The following is a 19,921-nucleotide window of genomic DNA, read 5'->3' on the forward strand; positions in this document are numbered from 1 at the left end:
GGCAGAGGCCTGCAGCCTCTTTGCTCTGTGCCCCTCTTCTGCCCCAGCCCACTGCCTGCAGCCTGCCAGGCGCGGTGTGGCTCGGCCAGTGCAGGGATCTCCCAGGCCAGTCTTCCTGCTTCCGGTGGCCTTGCCCCCGCCTCATGGCCCAGAGTAAGAAGACTGCATTTATAGCTCTCTCCTGGGGCCTCCCTATAAAATAGATAGGGCCGGAAACATCCCCCGCTTCCCATGAGGAAACTGCAGGATGGAAAGGCCAAGTGACTTGCCCAAGGCCACCCAACTAATAATGAGGCCAAACGAGGCAGGAAACCCTGGTCCTCTGGCCCCCTGGCTGGTGCTTGTCCTGCTGGGCACGCTGCTGGGCCTCTGTCACCGGGGCACCAGGTGGGAGCGTGATTTCGGTCCATGCACTTGGAGGTGACTCCATCCTGCTTTCTGGATGTTCCTGATGTAACAGACTCAGTGGTGGCACCTGCTAGGCCTGAGAACTGAGGGTGCTGACGGCTGAGCGCGTTGCTGCGGCTGATGGAGGTGACGGCGAGGAGAAAGGCTGTGGGCCCTTCCCGCTGCCATCACACCTATTGCTCTGTTTAAACCAAGCTCATCAGCACTGTGGTTTCCCCTGCTAAGAAAAGCCTGTTCATTCATCCCTTCATTTGTCCACTCAGCTGACGTTTGCTAGGCCACGTGTGAGGTACTGGCCTAGCATTAGAACTGCCGACATGGTCCCAGTCCTCAAGTAGAACTGATGCACGGAAAATATGAAATCAGCCCAGCTGGTGTGGCTCGGTGGTTGAGCATCAGCCTATGAACCAGGAGGTCAGGGTTTAATTCCCAATCAGGGCACATGACCTGGTTGCTGGCTCGATCCACAGTGTGGGGCGTGCAGGAGGCAGCTGATCAATGATTTTCTCATCATTCATGTTTCTCTCTCCCTCTTTCTTCCTCTCTGAAATAAAAATATATTAAAAAAATAAAATATGAAATCATAACATTTTGATAAAAGTATGAATGCTTTAATCAAAAGTAAAGGGTATGAAGAAATAATTCTGTTAAACTTATGAAAAAATATTTAACTAATGTGTAGTAAAAGAAATACAAATTAAAATAACAGTGATCTAAGTTTTTGTCTACTAAATTTTTAAATATTAAAAGGAATGTTACTACAGGTGTTGGCTAGGTTGTAGTGAAATGGACGCTCATAAACTGCTGGTAGCTATTTACACTGGTATGGCCTTTCAGGAAGGTAGTAAAATAATGTCTAATAAGAGCTTTAAAAGTTTCTAAGCAAAAAATATTCATACCCCTTGATGCAGAATAATCAATGTGCAAACATTTAGTTCTGAGGATGTTCATCATGACATTATTTATGATGAGAAAAAAATTAGGAACAACTTACATGACTAAAATAGGTGATTGGTTAAGTAAATTGTGGCCATCTCTAGGACAAATTAGTGTATAGTCATTTAAAACCACAGTGGGAAATATTAATATGAACATATTTCCAATATATGATGGAAGAAAGCAGGCCAGGACCACTATGTCCAGTTTGATAATATACTTTTTAAAAGCGTTAGTGGTGTATAATTTACATACTATAAAATTATGTTACTACTTTTGTAAAGAATATATATGTGTGAATAAGTGGGTAGGAAAAAGATTGGTTAGACACACATCAATATATTAAAAGTACTTTTCTTTGGGTGATGGAATAATGAAAAATTGAATTCTTTCTGGTTTTCCAAGGTTTTTTGTTGGCATTTAAGTATTTTTGCACTAAAAGGAATTTTATAAAAAGTCCCTGTAGAGCACTCCTTTGCATCTGGGTTACTATTTCTTACCCCTGTCATTCCAGGGCAGGAAGAGAACATAATGTGAGGAAGCACTTGAATTTATGTCCAGTGGTGCGGCTGGTGCTTGCAGGGACCTGAACTCTTCCACTGTCCACACAGTCGGAGAGTAAATCAAGGCTCCCTGACCAGCTGGTCCCTGGTTGGGCTTCATCCTATTGTCCAGATGCATTGGCTTTGGCTCTTTAATCCTCTGGGGTGAAGAGTGCCCCGGTGAGCAGTTAGCCTCAGCTGAGGTGGGAGCACGTGCGGTGCCAGGCCATGGTTCAGGCTCCGGCGATGCTGTGCTGTGGTTTTGAATTCAGTCCAGGTTCCAATTATGTTGGCTCTAGATAGATTCCCGTCAACAATGACTTCACCAGCTCTTCCTTTCCTGCTCGGCTTTACTTGGAGGCTATGCAAGGAGAATTGTTAACATGGGAATAAACAGAACAGGGACCAGGCTCCTCATGCTTTTGCTTCTGGGTTGAGCTCCAATCCAGTAGCCGGTATCTTCCGTACGTCCATGCAAATCCTGAGCAGGGCATTTAAGAGCCAGAGCCATTCCTGTACAAGGGTGGCTGGCGAGTCCTGTGTACCTGTTAGTCCCCCCCCCCCCCCCCAAAAAAAACAACAAAACTCAAAAGGCTTTTTTATTATTCATCTACTAATTCTATTACATTTATTTATTCAATTTTATTAAGATTTAAACTATATCACAATAGAAAAATTTATATCTATCTGTCTATGGGAAAACAGTAGGTATCCAGAGTGGCACCAACACTCCTAGCATCTCTTATTGTGCATAGCCATAGTATCGAGAAATTTCCATTTCTTTTTCCCCCTCAATGAGGTATTGCACTTTCCCCAAAGAGCTGTTTTTGGCAGCATTCTACCACTCTAGTTGAGCCTTCCTCTTCTCGGCCTCCCCCTCTGGCCTCTGCTCGTTTGTGATGGTGTTGACATTACTGGCCCAGAAACACTGGGTTTCCTCCATGGAATTTGTTGACAGGCAAAATCTTTGAGTAGATACTGGTTTTGAGGCTTGGGCGGGGTCTGGGGCTCGTTCACAGCATTGCAAACCGGCTCCCTCTGGAAAGAAGTGCAAGTTGATGTTTTGTAGGGCACAGGCCTAGAAGCGTCAGGCTGAGGGACACTGTGGGCCGGGCAGGGTTGGTCCCAGCTGGTTGGGCTGGGTTGGTCGAAATAGGCTGAGGTGGTCTGGCAGGACCTGTCAAAGATGCAGGAGTTGGCGGATGAATTGACTGCAGTAGGAGGAGCTGACAGAACCAGGCTGGGCAGGGTTAGTCCCAGCAGGCCACGTGAACTAGGCGCTCTTTGTTATAGGATTGGTGTGTGTCCATAGACGATGTCCTGAAATATAGTAGGTAAACATCATCTCTTCTATTTCAGTCCATGTTTTCACAGAAGGGTTATTGTCATCGGGTCATAGGGTTTGTTTATCTACTTCAGTAGGAATGGAAACACGACCCTGTTTCATTTATTTGTTCCTTGTTCTTCCTGTTGTTGATAATGACCTTGGGGCTTTGGCTGGAACAGTTTTGACATAGTTCTACACATTATGGATGTAAGTACATATGTTTCTGTCAGTCTCTAATTAGGAAGCTGCAAGTCCTTGAGTTTATCACCGGATTCCCTTCCCAGCAAGGAACCATCAGGAAGGAAAATGAGCGAGACAGTCTTTGCACGGGAAAGCATGTGGGGTGACTTATTTTTGTGTGATATTCCACACAGCCCTGTAACCTCTTGCTTTTGGCAGGCCTGCACTGAATCTGTGGGCTGGTAGTCCCGGGCAACCAAAAGCCGAGACAAACAGAGGAAGTGTCATTGCTCACGTGTTTCCCAGCTGCCTTGTGTTGGCCCTGCACAGCCAGCTGCTGCCCCCTTTCCAGGCGGAGCTCGCAGAGCTGAGTCTGACCTGGCCCCATGTGGAGTCCCGTTCGGTTGTTCCCTGTTGCTCATTACTTTCCTGTGGTCCTTCTGTACTTGGTTCAATCTGAACTTGATTATATGGCAGACTCCATTTCCTTAAAGCAGTTTGCAGCCACAGGAGGTAGAGCATGAGCTCACCTCCTTTACTATTATTGCACTCACAGGCACACAGTCATGCCTGCATATACACACATTCACAGGCACACACATGTGCCTGCATATACATGTACACACATACATGCACACATACACACTCTCCAGTCAGTCTCCTAACCACTGAGCCACACTGGCCGGGTGGGCACTTCCTCTTAAGTGAATATACATAGAACTGAGACACAGTGCAGAGTCTCTCTCTCTACGCCTGGGGCCCAGGGGCCTGGGCTCTCTACACGTCGGTCCTGCCTTGCCTACATCTTGTCCACCTAACAAGGTGGCCTCGGTAGGAGTCATCTTTAGGCTCCAGTGGACAAAGCTGGGAGAAGGCTGATGAGCGGGGTTAGAATTGAAATGTTGGATGTAGCCATTTAATTATGTTTCTGCTCAGTCGTCAGTAGCTTCTTTGTATAGCTGTGGATCTGATGTCTCGGGGCTTACTCAGTCCCCTATTTGGTCTTGGAAGGTGGCCATTTATCTGAAACAGAGATAGCCTAGTCCAGTGAAAGGGCTTTGTTTTTTTTGTGTGTGTGTGTTTTTAAATACATTTTTATTGATTTCAGAGAGGAAGGGAGAGGGGGAGAGAGAGAGAGAGATGGAAACATCAATGATGAGAGAGAATCATTGATCGGCTGCCTCCTGCACCACACTGGGAATCGAGCCCACAACCCTGTTATGTGCCCATACCTGGAATTGAACCGTGACCTCCTAGTTTATAGGTTGATGCACAACCACTGAGCTATGCTGGCCGGGCAGGGCTTTGTTTTCTAACCCCTTAAATAGTAAGCAAATAAAATAAAAATAGCAGTAGTGGCCGGGGTGACATCCCAGTGCGTTGCTGGGAGCAGCATGAAGTGGTGACACTTGGATACAATGTGATCATCTGTATTAAGAGCCATAGCTCATCCGGGAATCCCATTCTAGGATCTGTTCCAAAGAAATCCAGTTTAAATGGGGGAAGTTATTTGTGTGATGATGTTCATAAGAACATTTTGTATAACAGAGGAAAATAGGAAGTAGCCTATAGGTTCAACGTCGGGTAATGGTTAGGAAAGTTATAATAGATTTCCCTAAGAATATCTTATATAAAAATTGAATTATGAAAACTCTAAGACAACGTGGTCTTAACAAAAAAGCCACAATTAAAAGTGAGTATGCCCTGTGATTACACCCACATAAAAATATGCACATGATAAATATGGAAGATTAATAGTTATTGGTAGGATGACAGGATTATAGATAATATTAGCTAAGATTTGGAAACAGCCCAAGTGCCCATCAGCAGAAGAGTGGATGAAAATGCTGTGGTACATCTACACAATGGAATACTATGCAGCTGTAAGACAGAAAGAACTCTTGTCATTTGCAACAGCATGGATGGGCCTGGAGAGCATTATGCTAAACAAAATAAGCCAGTCAGAGAAAGATAGGTATCACATGATCTCACTCATATGTGGAATCTAATGAAAAAAATAAACTGAAGAACAAAATAGATCCAGAGACAGAGAATCATGAAACAGACTGTCGAACCTCAGAGGGAAGGCAGGATAGGGTGGGCGGAGGGAGGGGATCAGCCAAAGAACTTGTAGGCATGTATGCAGAAGCTATGGACACAGACAATAGAGTGGTGAGGGCCTGGGCGGGGGTCTGGGGTGGGCTAGAGGAGGTCAATGGGGTGGGGGGGAAGGGGACATATGTAATACTTTTACCAATAAAGATTTAAAAAATAATAATAAAAGTAAAGGAAATAGTACAGATTTGGGATTCAGACCTTGGATTAATTCTGATAATGCCACATCTCATTCTGTGTCTTTTTGCAACTCTTGAAACTTTCCTGGGAATCAGATTCCTCATCAGCAAAAAGACAGAGCAGTTTTTAGGGTCCCTGGGTGTGAACCTGACTCTAGCCCAGTGATGGCGAACCTATGACATGCGTGTCAGAGGTGACACGCGAACTCATTTTTTTGGTTGATTTTTCTTTGTTAAATATATAGAAATAAATATCAAAAATATAAGTCTTTGTTTTACTATGGTTGCAAATATAAAAAAATTTCTATATGTGACACAGCACCAGAGTTAAGTTAGGGTTTTTCAAAATGCTGACACGCCAAGCTCAAAAGGTTCACCATCACTAAACCACCTCTTCAAGTAGAGTCTGCCAGGCTTGCTTCTATCAGTAAGTACGACTCATGCGCAGTTAGCACATCATTGTGCACAGACAGTTGAAGTCCTGTAAGCACTCCCGGTGCTTTAACTGCTCCTGCCACTGGCGGTGTGATGGAACCTCTCCTGAGGGTGTCCATGCCCATCCATCCTCAGTAGAGTGGAGAGCCAGTACTAGGTCCTGCCTGGGAGGCTGATTTTCATGTAAAGCTGGTTCTGGCGAAGTGGGTCAATTTGGGCCCTCCCTCCTCATGCCCTCCCTCCCCATGCCCACCCTTGACTGGTGGGCCCCTTCCTGGGAAGGTCGACCCCACGCTGCTTACAGATGGGCTCTGCTCTTCCGGTCTCTCCACGGCTGTTTTTGATGAGTCAAGGGGAGGATTTCTTTCTGCTCGGTGTTTGGTTTGTCACTCTTAGGATTTACACATTATAAACCACCCTTCATCACCACACACAGATTTCATTAGCCTGGCCTTTGATCTTGCATGCAAGCCGGCCATGTGCAAGCTTCCCCAAGCCTCAAAGAAAAGGGTTTTATGAGCTGCTGACATTTTGACAAGCTCTGTATCTGGTGCCCCAAATTAACTTTCACTGACTCTCATTGGCTATTCCCCCTCTGTCCATTGGGTAAGTTCATTAGCTGTTTACTTAAGTGATCCTGCATATGTTTTTGAGGATAGGGAAAGACTTAGGTGTGGAAGGTTGAGGGGAGTCAAGAAGGTGGTGGTTAGGAAAGGCTATAAACAAAGCAGGTTTGGTTCAGCTGTTGGTGAGTGCGTGCATGACTTCAGGCGAGTCTCGGGGCCCCGGTTTCCTCATCTGTGACAGGAGCATTGCGAACCCATCCTGGCTACCTAGTTTAAGCAGCAAATGAGATAAGGCACATGATAGGCCTTTATGACCCCCTAAAAAGCTATACCGATGTGAGGTTGATATTGTTGCTATCTGTTGCTATCAAATAAATGCAAACAGTGGTGTGAAATTATAACATGGTTCAATCAATCATTCCATTCTGATTGAAAAATACTTCTGGGTGGGTGGATATATTTTCCTAAAGGGGGAGCTCTGGTTATGCCTGTACTAAATTGTGAAAATGGAATGAAGAGCTGAAGATGGCTTTCCAAGGTCACCTTCAGATCAGAAATAGCACTGGGTTCGAAGTCTTCTCTGCTCGTCCCCACCTGTCCTTCCCCACTCTCAGTCTCTGGCCCTGGCTTCTGGAACCCCAGAGTCTTCTGCCAGCAACAAATGGGGAACCTCGTTCCAGCAGGCCCAGGGAGTCGGGTGGGCAGGGGCATGGACTGCAGGTGTGGGCAGCCCCAGGTGCCCGGGCCCAGCTTCTGGATGGGCAGCTTCCTTCCTGCGGCAGGAGCCAATCCTGACGGTGCTGCAGCCAGTGGGTCCCACCTGCTTCCAGCTACTTATTCACAGAGATTTGCCTGAGATTGAAGAGGGCTCCAGCCCCCAAACCCAGCAGCTGGTGAGTGTTGAGCCCAAGATGCATTGAGGAAGAGTGCGGGAAGCAGAGAGGAATGGGGAAGAGATTAGGAGGGAAGAGAGAGGATGTGGCTGGAGGAATGAGAGAAGGTGAGGCAAGAGCAGGCAGAAAGGAGCCCCAGCTGGGCCAGCCATAGGAGGACCTGCTGTTCCACAGTTCAGATCCCCAGCTCAGCACCTTTTGAGTAAATAAATGTCAGAACTGTGAATGGAAGCTAAGGAGGTTGGACAGAGCTCCAGGGGACACCAGCATTGAAAATGGGGGTGGTTGTCGGGGGGAGAGAAGCCAGGGAGCACTCAGAGAGGTGGAGCAGACTTCAGAAGCTGTGTGGACAGGAGAGGCCATGATGCGGCGGGGTTACCCCGTGGCTGTGGAAGGCGGTCGGGGGTGTGGGACAGGGATGGGATGAACCAGGAGCATGTTGTGGGGCAAGGCTGTAGAGGGCCAAGAGGCAATGGGAGCCCTAGCTGGTTTGGCTAGTGAATAGAGCCTCGGCCTGTGGACTGAAGGGTCCCTGGTTCGATTCCAGTCAAGGGCGCGTGCTTGGGTTGCGGGCTCAATCCCCAATAGGGGGTGTGCAGGAGGCAGCCGATCAATGATTCTCTCTCATCATTGATGTTTCTATCTCTCTCTCCTTCTCCCTTCCTCTCTGAAATCAATAAAAAAAATAATTAAATAGGCAAATGGGAGGCAAGAACTTGGGGCATTGACAGCATTCAGCTCCTCCTAGGCCTTGGGAGGAAGGATCGGCTGGGAAGAGGGCAGAGCCCAAGGATCAGGCAGAATCATTTCCTATGTTATCTTTTAATGTATTTTCCCCAACTCGATTTTAAATATTTTAAGGGCACGGCTTATAGCTTTTACCTCTTTTTTTCCTCCAAAGCTGGCTGCTCATCAGACCACCTAAGTGTTTGTTTGTTTGTTTGTTTGGTTTATACACATTTTACTGGGCCTTGCCTCAGCCCTATTCCTGCCAGATTCTGGCTTAATGATTCCAGCAGCGATTGCTGGAGGCGGAACAGTTGCTTTCGGCTCTACTTGGTTTACATGAATATATCGTTTGTCTTAAAAGCAAGATTACATTAGAGAACGTTTGGGAAGGAGAAATAAGCAATTACTCAAGTGTCTCCAGGTTTGAGCAGTTAGAAGCACGTGTTGCTATGCCTGGACAATTAGGCTAATTGCACGGTTTTCCTCTCTGTTTATTGAATTGTTGAACCACTTGCTGTAATTATAAACAGTAAAGGGATGAAGCTGCATTTCGCTACTCAGCGCCCCTCCCCGTCTCTAGAGCAGGTGGTAGGAGAAGGGGCTCTGCAGCCACAGCCCACCTCTGGACACATTAGGGACTACCTTCCACAGTTCCCCCAGGGCCTGCCTTGGCCGAGGCACGGGTGGCGGGAATGTTGCACAGCTTCTGTCTGTCAGGCTCTCTGCCGGGGGTGCTTTAAGTAACGTGAGCAGGTTACTTCATCTCATATCCCTCAGCTGCTTCAACTGAAAACTGGGGCCAACCCCGGCTCTGACATCAGGAGACCGGTCTAAAGATGAAAGGAGATAAACCATGGGAGATGCTTGGAAAAGCACCAGACACATAGAAGTGTTCGATACATGTTAATTATTTTGAGCATCATTCCCATCTTGGAAGTACACGAATTACCTTTAGGTTAAAGTTGGCCAGTCTTTCTTCGGCTAGTGTTACCCGAAGGCAGCCGGGCCCCTCGCCAGCACTCAGTTGGACTGGCTTCCCTCTCCCATCCCCCCATTGATTTATAGAGAGAATGGAAGGGAGGGATGAGGAGAGAAAGAGAGAGACAGAGACAGACACCTATTGGTTGAGCAGGCTGGGGTTTTAAGCCGGCCACAGTGAGTCTGGATGGGATGGCTGTGCTCCCAGGGCTTCGCCGGGCGCCATGAACAGTCAGTCACGTTGTAGATGAGAAAATCAGGCACAAACGTTCTGGATAGTCCAGCTCTTTGGAAAGCGCTCCTCTGTGCTGTGGGAGAAGCAATATACAGTCGACTCTGAACAACACAGAGGTTAGGGGTGCTGACCCCCCTTTAGTAAAAAAATCCAAGGATAACTTTGGACTCCCCCAGAACTTAACTACTAATAACCTAATGTTGACTGGAAGTAACATAAACAGTTGATTAACACATATTTTGCATGTTATATGTATTATACAATGTAATTCTTACAGTGAAACTAAAGAAAAGAAAATGTTAAGATGATCATAAGGAAGAGAAAATACTTTGTGTTCGATGAAAAAATCCACGTATAAGTGGACCTGCGCAGTTCAAACCCGCGTTGCTCAAGAGTCAGCTGTGTTTGTGCCAGGCAGGAGCGATCCCCGCCAGCGTGTGCTGTAGAGCCACCTGGATGCTTCCTTCATGCAGGTGCATGCATGGCGGCTCCCGCATAAAGAGTGTGACTGTGTCTTCCTGCTGGTGTCTGTTGAACACGTCCTGTAGCAGGCATTCTTCTAAGTAGCTCCCGTAGTAACTCATTTCACCTCACTGGAATCCTGTGGGCGAGCTACTAGTATTAGCCCCTTTTTACAGATGAGGAATCTGAAGGCCACTGAGGTTGAACATCTTGTCCAAAGCCACACGATGAGTAAGTGGCAGAACTGGCCAGACACTCGCACATCTGAACCCACCTCTCCTGCAGATTCTCTGCATATTCCCAGGGACAGGTGCTTTCTGTTCCTTTCCTGCCTTTTTCCAGAACAAAACCATGTTATCCCAACTGGCAGGCCGGGCTCCCCAGGGCTCTTATCTCCCACCAACAAAGCCCTTCCCTGTTGAATGGGTCACCGGCATTTTGCTGAATAGATGCCAGCGTGGGAGGGCCACAGATAAGCCAGCGGTGGTGTGTGTTGCCATCTCCTTGATGGTTTGCTCTGAATTCAGATCTGTTCATTTATCTAAGATGAAAGGGGAGAGGCTGCTGGTAAGTGGGGGACTACAGAATGAGGCAGTGATGATTCTGGAATGGGAGACAGGACATGGGCGCTTCTGATGGAGTGAATGCCGAGGGAGCGAGGGAAGTGTGTGTGCTGACTTATAGGAGTTCCTAGAACAGCCCTATGTGTGACTGTGTGAGGCTTCGGAGCCATGGGGGTGGGGGCCTAGTGGGAGGGAGTCCCCCCATTCTTTCTGTCCCACATACTTAACCCTACAGCAGACATTCCCACGGAATGTGGTTCCCACTCAGCCACTGCAATTCCACAACAGGGACAGCGGTGATGACTTTTTAGCGTCTATGTTTTAAATAAAAAGGGCCCCTTGAGAGCTGACCAGATATACGAACTGCTTTGCTGGCCTTTTAAAAACTTAGGGTCTTGTCGACCTCCTGGTTGTGATATTGTTCTAAAGTCGGGCAGGATGTTAACCCTGGGAGACCCTGGGTGCAGGGTCTGAGGATCTCACTGTATCATTTCCTACAACTGCATGCGTATCTACAATTACCTCAAAACAAAAGTTGTAAGAAACCAGGGTCCTTTAAGTGCCACAAATTCCAGGGGAGCAGCCTGTTTGCTCCGGGTCTAACACCTTGCAATATCCAGTAAACAGAAAATCGGATTCCAGGACCACTCAAGGCAATAGAAAGGAATGAAATGCTGACACATGCTACAACATGGACAGATCTTGAAAACATGATGCTAAGTGAGGGGAGCCAGACACAAAAGACCACATCTTGTATGATTCCATTTGTATGAAATTTCCTGAACAGGCAAATCTATAGTCAGAAAGCAAATCAGTGGTTGCCTGCAGCCGGGACTGGCAGGGCCAGGAGGGCCCAGAGAGGACTGCTCATGGGTCGGCGCTTCCTCTTTGGGTAATTCCCCTTTTGTGGGTGATGCTCTACAAATAGATGGTGGTGATGGTTGCACAACTCTGTGACTAGACTGAACACCATTGAATGGTTCCGTGTAAATGGGTGAATTGTATAGTGTGGGAGTTATATCTCAATAAAGCTGTTAGAAATTTAGGGTCTTTTGACAGTTTTAAGAGAAGTAATCACAGTCCTTTGGAAATAGCTTGTGTCTTCTAGATAAAAGCACTTCTGCACACTGGTTGTCACGCCTGAATTCAGGCCACGGCCCTGGGGCAGGTTGATGGCTCCCTCATAAACCCGATTCGGGTTCGCTGCCGACACCTCAGTGGCGTTTCCCATTGCTCACCCGGGGCATGAAAACGGTGGCAGCCGTTCGTCAGGTGCTTTTACTTCTTGCTGCCCTGCACACCAGGTGGCTTCATGCCCATGCTTTATATACGGAGAAATAGAGTTCCCAGAGACGACGTGTGCAGCAGGAGAGTGCTCCAGCAAGAACCCGAATTAAACTCGGGCCCATTGAACCCAAGTCCGTGTTCTGTTCACTGCTGGGGGCGGGGTGGAGGTGGGGGGAGGAGGCTGGGCTGGCGAGCTTTCCCTCGCGTCTTACAGGAGTGGGAGGAGTCAGCTGCAAGGCAGAAGCTGCGCTCATAGGGACAGATAGCCTAGAAGTCACCAGCGGGAAGGCAATGGGGATCTGCTCCCTCCGGAAGTGAGCATGACCTTCTGCCCCATTCCTGGGCCAGCTCTTCCCAGGAGAGCTTCTACGGAAGGATGACTGTGGGAAAACATGTGGGAGCTTTTCGCGGACACGTTTCTTGAGTGTCATGAGCTCCCAGAGGAAATGTGTTTATTCCCCTGAAGCCCTCAGCTTTATCTGTCCTGAGTTTTCAGGGGTTCACAACTACCGGGGTGTTTGTGGACATGGAGGGAAGCCACAGTATGACAGCCAGGGAACCGTGCTGTGTTTGTAAGGGATAATGCTGCTGTGTGCAGTAAAACGGGCACAAGTGAATAGAGGTGCAGGAGAAGTAAATGGGAAACCACCTCCCTTTAGTGATGTTCAGGTGGTTGGAGGCAGACTCGTTAGCTCCCAGGGAGCTTATTAAAGATGCGCATTCTCTGGTCCCAGCCCAGACCCACAGAACCTGAAACCCTGGGGTGATGGCCAGGGACCTGTGCTTTAATAAGCTCTCAAGATAGCTTTCATATACCCTGGAGCTTGAGGATGTTCTTACACACTCTTGAGGTTGAACAGGAAAATCCGGCTGTGTTCCCAGGAGAACACTTCCTTCTGTGTTTGACCTGGTCTTGCAGGGTCGGGGGGCGGGGGGGGGGGGGGGGGGGGGGCGGGGGGGGGCGGGGAACAGTCCTTCATTTGCTGAAAACATTTGTTGAGCACTTACTGTATCCAAGCACGTATTCCCTGCTGTGATGCGTGTGGAACCTCGTGCGGGCAGTGAGATAGCAAGTTATGGAAACTGATACAGAAATGCCTGCAAATGGGATGCGGCCCTGGGATGGTGACATTTAGCCCCATGAGGAGGAGGAGATGCCTGACTAAAGAGCAAGGGAATGGATTTCCGGAGAGAGTACTGCTTGCGCAAAGGCCTGGAGTTTGGGAGGGGTTGGACTGGTCAGGGGCTATAAAACAGCTGGGGTGGCCTGATGGTGGAGAGCTGGGGGCAGGTGGCAGACAGAATGGAGGGGTGGGGGTGGGAGTATGAGCCAGGACTGGATGCACAGGGCCCAGGGAGGAGCTTGAATGTTTACTCTGAAGATGGTGGCCAGTTTCTGAAGGATTTAATCAGGGAATGATAGGACCTGAGGAAAGGTTTAGGAGCCTTCTGGCTGCTTAGGAAGAGTGATTTGGAGGAAGGATAGAGATCAAGCCAGGGGTGTGGGGCGTGACTGGGAGATTCTGTCCAAACTGCTCACCGCCCTCCTTCCCAAGCAGGGAAATAAGAACAGGTACTGGAATTGTTTTGTCAGGGTTCCTGTTAGCATTTTACAGATTGAACGATTGTATTAGAAGTGCACACATCCTCATTGCTTTCATTAGATATCATTGTATTACAGTCCCAGCTATGTATGTACCCATTTAATTGCATATACTACTACTTATAAAAAGTAAATATTGTCAAAAGAAAATTCAGCTTAGATGCCCACATTTTTTTATAGTTCTTTATGGTTGAAAGTATTACCTTTGTCCCCCTTTTCCCACCATTGACCCCTCCAACCCGCCCCCGCCCCCGCCCCCGCCTGCCCACATTTTGAAACATACAGAGCCAAGCTCAGTTGATTCCGATTTAGCAGCATCTGCAAGATTTGATCCATTTCAGAAATCTGAGCTCACTAGCATTGCTTGGGCTGGCATTTTCTTAGCTGAGAACTGCTTACCTGGGTGCAGAAAATGTGATATTTTATTTAGAAGAATGATTCATTGCTTAAGGGCCTCAAGAGTCCTGGGCTTTATCTTCTTTGCTGCACAAGTTTGATTTGACCTTGGACAAGTCATTTCATTTTGAAATTTAGTGTGTCTGTGTGGAAGATGAGGAATAATAGATCTGGTAAACTTCCTGTTGCCGTGTTAACTGGGTGAGAGCTCTCCAACACCTAGGAAACACAACATGTGCAAGTGCCCCATGGCAGAAGGGAGCAGTGATATTTTAGGAAGTGAGAACAGCGTGGGAAGGGGCGATGCTCCAAGACGATGTGGGGGAAGCAGTCATGGGCCGAGCTGGGCAGGAGCATGCAGACCTGATTGGGGACTTTAGTCTTTATCTGAAGAGCAAGAGCAGTGGTTCTCAACCTTCCTAATGCCACGACCCTTTAATACAGTTCCTCATGTTGTGGTGACCCCCAATTTCATTGTTTCAAATTGAACATAATTAAAGCATAGTGATTAATCACAAAAACAATATGTAATTATATATGTGTTTTCCGATGGTCTTAGGCGACCCCTGTGAAAGGGTCATTCGACCCCCAAAGGAGTCGCGACCCACAGATTGAGAACCGCTGAGCAAGAGGAAGCCATTGGCAGATTTAAATAGGGGAGTGACTTAAGGTTGATATGCTGTCTCAATTAATCTTCACAGCAAATGTGTATGGTACGCAATACCCCTATTTTAAACCCTCGCAGAAACCTGGGGTAGTGGAGGTTAAGTAGCTTACCCAAAACCTCAGGTCAGCTTGATGCCAGAGTCCTCTGTCTCCATATCAGCCGAGCTCAATAATAATATAACAATGACCACAGTTTTAAAACACTTTGAACTCTTATGATGAAAGCTCTCCCTTAATTTACAAAGTGGTATTATGCTGCAGAAATACGAGTGGTGATGAGAGAGTGGATATGCTGGGGATCTTTTAAAAGGCTCTGTCTGTGTGGCTGGGGTCCAGCAACTTCAAGTGCCTTGCTGTCTGGTGGGGGCGTCTCACAAGCAGCTATTAACACAAGGAAGGGTTTGGCAGCTCGGGCTGGCCATTTGACACTGCCATTGTCCATAATGACTCATTGTCCAAGAAATGTGCCCAAGGTGTGTCCTTTCAGGGGCTTTGAGCTGGGAAATCAGATCTGGGCAGTTCATGCGTGGTTTCACTGGACTGACCATGCCATGCCAAGTTTCTGCTTTCTCCCTCTTGGGTAGTCAACTGGTTTAAGTGGGTTCTTAGAAGCTGATTGTAGAGATCACCATCTCGACTTTGAAACCAAGAAGGTTTGTTCAGGGTTGACATGGGAAAACAGCTGTTGGCCTGTGGCCCTGGAGGCTTTTGTTGATGATAAATATCTGTTCTTTTCTAGTTGACCATGTCGTGCCAGAGCCTGGGACAAGCCTGCTGGCTGCCTTCGACCAGTGGAGGGAATGGGCCGACAGCAAGTCCTGCTGTGACTACTCTCTGCACGTGGACATCACCGAGTGGCACAAGGGCATCCAAGAGGAGATGGAGGCCCTGGTGAAGGATCATGGTAGGTTGTGTTGACCCAGCACCCTCAGGTCATGAACTGGCACAGCCCTGTGGAGACAAGCTCTGTGAATGGTACTTAATAGATCCCTTTTGGGCCTCACCCCGTGCCTCTGAGGAGACAGGGCTTTGGCTGTAGCTCATGCTGATTGGAGGTGGCCAAACCCAGGGCAGCCAAAGAAGCTTTCATTGATATATGAGAACCTGAGCCTTATTCCAGGGACCTGCGCTTATGTAACAACTGCTTGCATGTTATTGGTTTGAGGGAACCATGTGCCCAAGCCAGGTTGGGGAGTTGAGGCTACGAGAGTGATGAGCCAGTGAGGATTCTGGGCAGTCGCAGGAGAGTGCCTGGGACCTGGGGTAGAGGACTAGAGCAGCTTCTTCCTGCAAATCCGGAAGAACCAGGACAGATTTGAGGGTGAGGAGGCCGTGGGACAACCTGAGGGGTCTGTTGATCCCTAAGACTATTTTGGGGAGCAGGATTCCAAGGATTGGGTTCTGAAAGATTTCCAGGGAGGCTGGAGGGATCTTGACTACCTCAAAATGCCCCTGGGACCCTGTTATCCACAGGAAGCTTGGGGTTTTGGGTGGTGTTGCCAAATTATATAGTCTTACAGGGACCCCTTAAACTTGGCTGTAGACTAGATTCGACTCCTGGGTCACATGTAGACCTCATTGGATCTTAACTGTTGGGGAAGAACCTATTGCTTTCGGGTTTGGAGATTTCTAAGCTCAGAAGTTCCATGAGCTGTGAATAAAATGGCAGGAGGGAAACTGCTAGACATAGATATGGTAGATATCCAGAGATATGGTAGAAGAAGCTCGAAATGGAAATCTAGAATCTTGGGTTTATTGCTTTGCTCTTCCACAAATTAGCTGTGTGACCTTGGGCAAATCACTTAAATTTTCTGAATCTCAGTTAAAAAAAAAAAGACTCTCACAGGAGGGTTTTGTGCTAGAAATTCTAAGATTCTTTCTACTATGAAGGCCCAGCATAAAAGGAAGTAGCTAACCCTTGATCTTTCTCACTTTTGAGAATGCCAAGATTTAACTTTTGATACTTATAAATGAATCCAGTCTAACTCAACCAAGAGAGTTACCATAACAACTGTTGCCTGGCAACAGAGGAGGGCTGAGATGTCCTGAGCCTTGAATTTAGGCAGCTCACAGCACTGTCGCCAGCACTCCTGGGTTAAGCTCCAAGGCTATGAGGTTGTCAATACAGTTGTTTACCATCTGGGCAGGGATATCTGTACTCGCACTAGGGAGGCAAGAACTCTAAAATACCAGAATGAGAACTGCAATATATGCTTGTCACACTCACAGACCTTTTCTTAAAGTCAGCATGGAGGGCAGTCTGTTTACCACAGAAAAGACTTTTATTATAGATCTTCATCAATAAGGTCTTCTATTTCATTGCCTTGTTAAAGTCACAAAAGTTGGGAAAACTTATTAACTTAATTGCGGTAAAACACAGCATAACATAAAATTTACCACCTTAACCATGGTAAATGTACTTTTTGTGGCATTAAGTACATTTACATTGTTGAGCAACCATCCCCACTACCCTCCCCTGGAACTTTTCACCTTTCCAAATGGAAACTGTCCTCATTAAACAATAATTCCCCATTCTCCCTCCCCCCAGCTCTTGGCAACCCCCATTTTCTGCTATTCTACTTCCTGTCTCTATGAATTTGACATATAAGTGGAATCCTGCAGTATTTGTCTTTTTGTGACTGGCTTATTTCACTGAGCATAATACCCTCAGGGTTGATCCATGTTTGTGGCATGTGTCAGAATGTTACCGGAAAAGGGACCGGCCCAGACTGGGTCTGCCTCAGGCGCTGGTAGTGTGTGGGTTCTTGACTTTGTGCAAAAAAGATTTCACAATAGGACTCCAGGTGATTGTGAGAGTATGTTTATTAACTCTGGGGACAGTGAAACAAGGAAAGGTTTAGAATAGAAGAAGCAACAGGAGGGAGCCTATGTGGGGCTGCTTCGATTCTCTAAAAATGTTACAGGAAAGAAATGAGCTGAGGTGGGGCTGCAATCAGCTCACTGCAGTCACAGAAAAGGGGGCCTTGGGGACAGGTTCAGGCAGTTAACCCGGGATGAGCTGCCACTGCCCATTGCTCCCCTGGTAGCAAATCTCTTGGGGACTCTTAGAGTTTAGGAGATGCACGCCTGTGGGGAGGTGGAGGAGGAAGGTACTCCCAGAGGGCGGGCTGGCTCCTTTGTTTTGAGGGTTTAGGGCAGATCTTAGGGGAAGATCTCAATAAAATATTCATCAGCTTTTCCAGATGTGCTCTGTCCCGGCCTCCACTGGTTGGCCAGTGCCAGGACAGGGGTCATTAGTCATTGCAGCTGGTCCTGGTGTCACCCACCTGGTTTTGCTGCTTTTGGCCTGGAGCTGACATACAACTAAGACCTAGGTGTTGTCTTTAGAAAGTGACCTGTGTCTGCTCGGAATTGCTCTGCCAGTTTGTTCAGCTGTGTGTTGTGTCCCCACTTTACTTGCCAAGGAGTTGTCCTAGCTTCTTACTATCCTGCTTGAGCCTGAGTAATAGTCCATTAGATGGCTGTGCCACATTGTGTTTATCCATTCATCTGTCAGGGGACACTCGGGTTGCTTCACTCGTTGGTATTGGGATAATGCTGCTGTGTGTGTGTATGGGTGTACAAATAACAGCAACTTTTAATTTTGGTAGAGTTTTAAACTTAGAGAAAATTTGTAAGAATACTAAAAAGAACTTTCCCACCTTATTCCCAGGTTTACCAGTTGTTTATATTTTGCCTCATTTGCATTATCATTCTCTCTGTGTCTCCATCTGTCTCTCTTTCTCTCTGCATGAGGCGGGGGGTGCAGGGGGTGGAGTGGCAAAAGTAGTTTTCCAGTTGTGAGTACAGCATACATAGAGGTAACAAGCTATTGTAAAAATGTAATAATCATATCCTGTATGTCTTTTTCCATACCCACCACTGTGAACCTACTTTTGCCTACACTGTATATGTACACATACACATAATATTGTAACTTTTTTATTCCCTTCCAGATTATTTGGATGGCCTGTTATACTTATGCATTTTGTCTGTTTATTTTGTCTGTCCTCCAGGGGTAAATTCCTTCCTCGTGTACATGGCTTTCAAAGATCGCTTCCAGCTGACGGATTCCCAGGTAAGAAACGTGGGCTTTCTTGAGCAGTTCACTGGCATTCGGTACATTTGGCCACGGCTGTGGTCTTGAAAGCTGCCTCGAGTGTATGCACATCCCTTAGCTTCAGGGGAAATGGCTGGTGGATCAAGTCCTGGCTCTAACTTCACCTTTAGGGAGGCTGTGAACCAGGACTGTGTTCTCCCCGGCTCTGCAGTCAGCACGCCAAGGGGCCGCGTGGCTGAGGGTGTGCGCAGAGCCTGGCGTCTCCTCTGAGCTTCTTACTCCCAGTTCAATCCTGTTCCGTTACTCTGCCTCTGCTAATTACTGGAGGTTCCGCTCTGCCACACGCGGCCAGAAGCATGGCCTCCGGGTCTGCAGACACACCAGCTTGTAGAAGCCTGAGGAGATGGGTGCTGTTTAAGCCCCTGTGGCCGCCAGGGACAGGGTTGTGCTGGTGACCAGGAAGCTGGAGGTCCCTGTCTCTGACCCCAACTCCCTCCTCAGATCTATGAAGTCCTGAGCGTGATCCGGGACATTGGTGCCATCGCCCAGGTCCACGCAGAGAATGGCGACATCATTGCGGAGGTACTGTGCCTTCCTCTCCATCTTTTCTTTCTGCATGAGCCGCAGGGCGAGACGCGGGCTTGAGAAGTGATGAGTTCTGTAGTTCAGCCCCAGGAGGAGAAGCAGGGGACCTGATGGAGCCATCCCGGGTGCTGTGCTGGTCTCACGCAGCGTGTGCCACAGGCGCCTCGTGGTGTGTTCCATAGGACACACAGCCTGCTCCCTTTCCACAGACACGGGGATTCTCTCGGTGCTGGGATGCACCTGTCTGTGTGGGGTGGCCCTGGACCCCCTCGTGCAGACATTTTGCCCTTAGCATCCAGGGAGCAGCTGCGTGCATTTGGGAGGCTGTGATTGGCCTGTCATAGCTCAGGCAGGACTGGGAATCGGGTAGTGAGCCCTTCTCTTCATGGGGCCTTGGCATGAGGGCCAGGTGGTCAGCGGCGGCATTTTTACATCTTGCCTGAGTAACTGCCCAGGTCCCTAGCAGTCAGAGCCACCTGCAGTCCCACACAGAGACACACACATGCACGTGGACACACACAGCAATCCCTGATGGCCGGGCTTTCTTTACACATTGCAGGAGCAGCAGCGGATCCTGGACCTGGGCATCACGGGCCCCGAGGGACACGTGCTGAGCCGGCCTGAGGAGGTGAGCACCTGCTGAATGCAGTGGAGGTCCCGCGTGTCCCTGGGCTGCCAGAGCCAGCACACCCTCCTGCCTGCAGAGCTGGGGCTTCTGCGAGGCTGTTTTGGTTGTGGACGTCTCAGGTTACCCGTGTGTGTCCACTCAGGCAAAG

The 19,921-nt window shown here is 48.1% G+C and overlaps 1 protein-coding gene across 3 annotated transcripts in view; it reads left to right on the forward strand.

Moving 5' to 3' along the window:
* The window catches only part of DPYSL2 (dihydropyrimidinase like 2), a 104,280-nt gene that overhangs the window by 56,367 nt on the left and 27,992 nt on the right, over positions 1–19,921 (forward strand). For all 3 annotated transcript variants that reach the window (XM_070416627.1, XM_070416628.1, XM_070416629.1), the window contains 4 exons: positions 15,240–15,404; positions 18,517–18,578; positions 19,062–19,142; positions 19,705–19,773. In XM_070416627.1, the coding sequence (XP_070272728.1) occupies positions 15,240–15,404; positions 18,517–18,578; positions 19,062–19,142; positions 19,705–19,773 (377 nt within the window). The remainder of the gene's footprint in view (positions 1–15,239; positions 15,405–18,516; positions 18,579–19,061; positions 19,143–19,704; positions 19,774–19,921) is intronic.

Source organism: Myotis yumanensis, unplaced genomic scaffold (genome assembly GCF_028538775.1).
Source record: "Myotis yumanensis isolate MYYU_CA2020_CCGP unplaced genomic scaffold, mMyoYum1.0.hap1 SCAF_5, whole genome shotgun sequence".
Lineage (NCBI taxonomy): Eukaryota > Metazoa > Chordata > Mammalia > Chiroptera > Vespertilionidae > Myotis > Myotis yumanensis.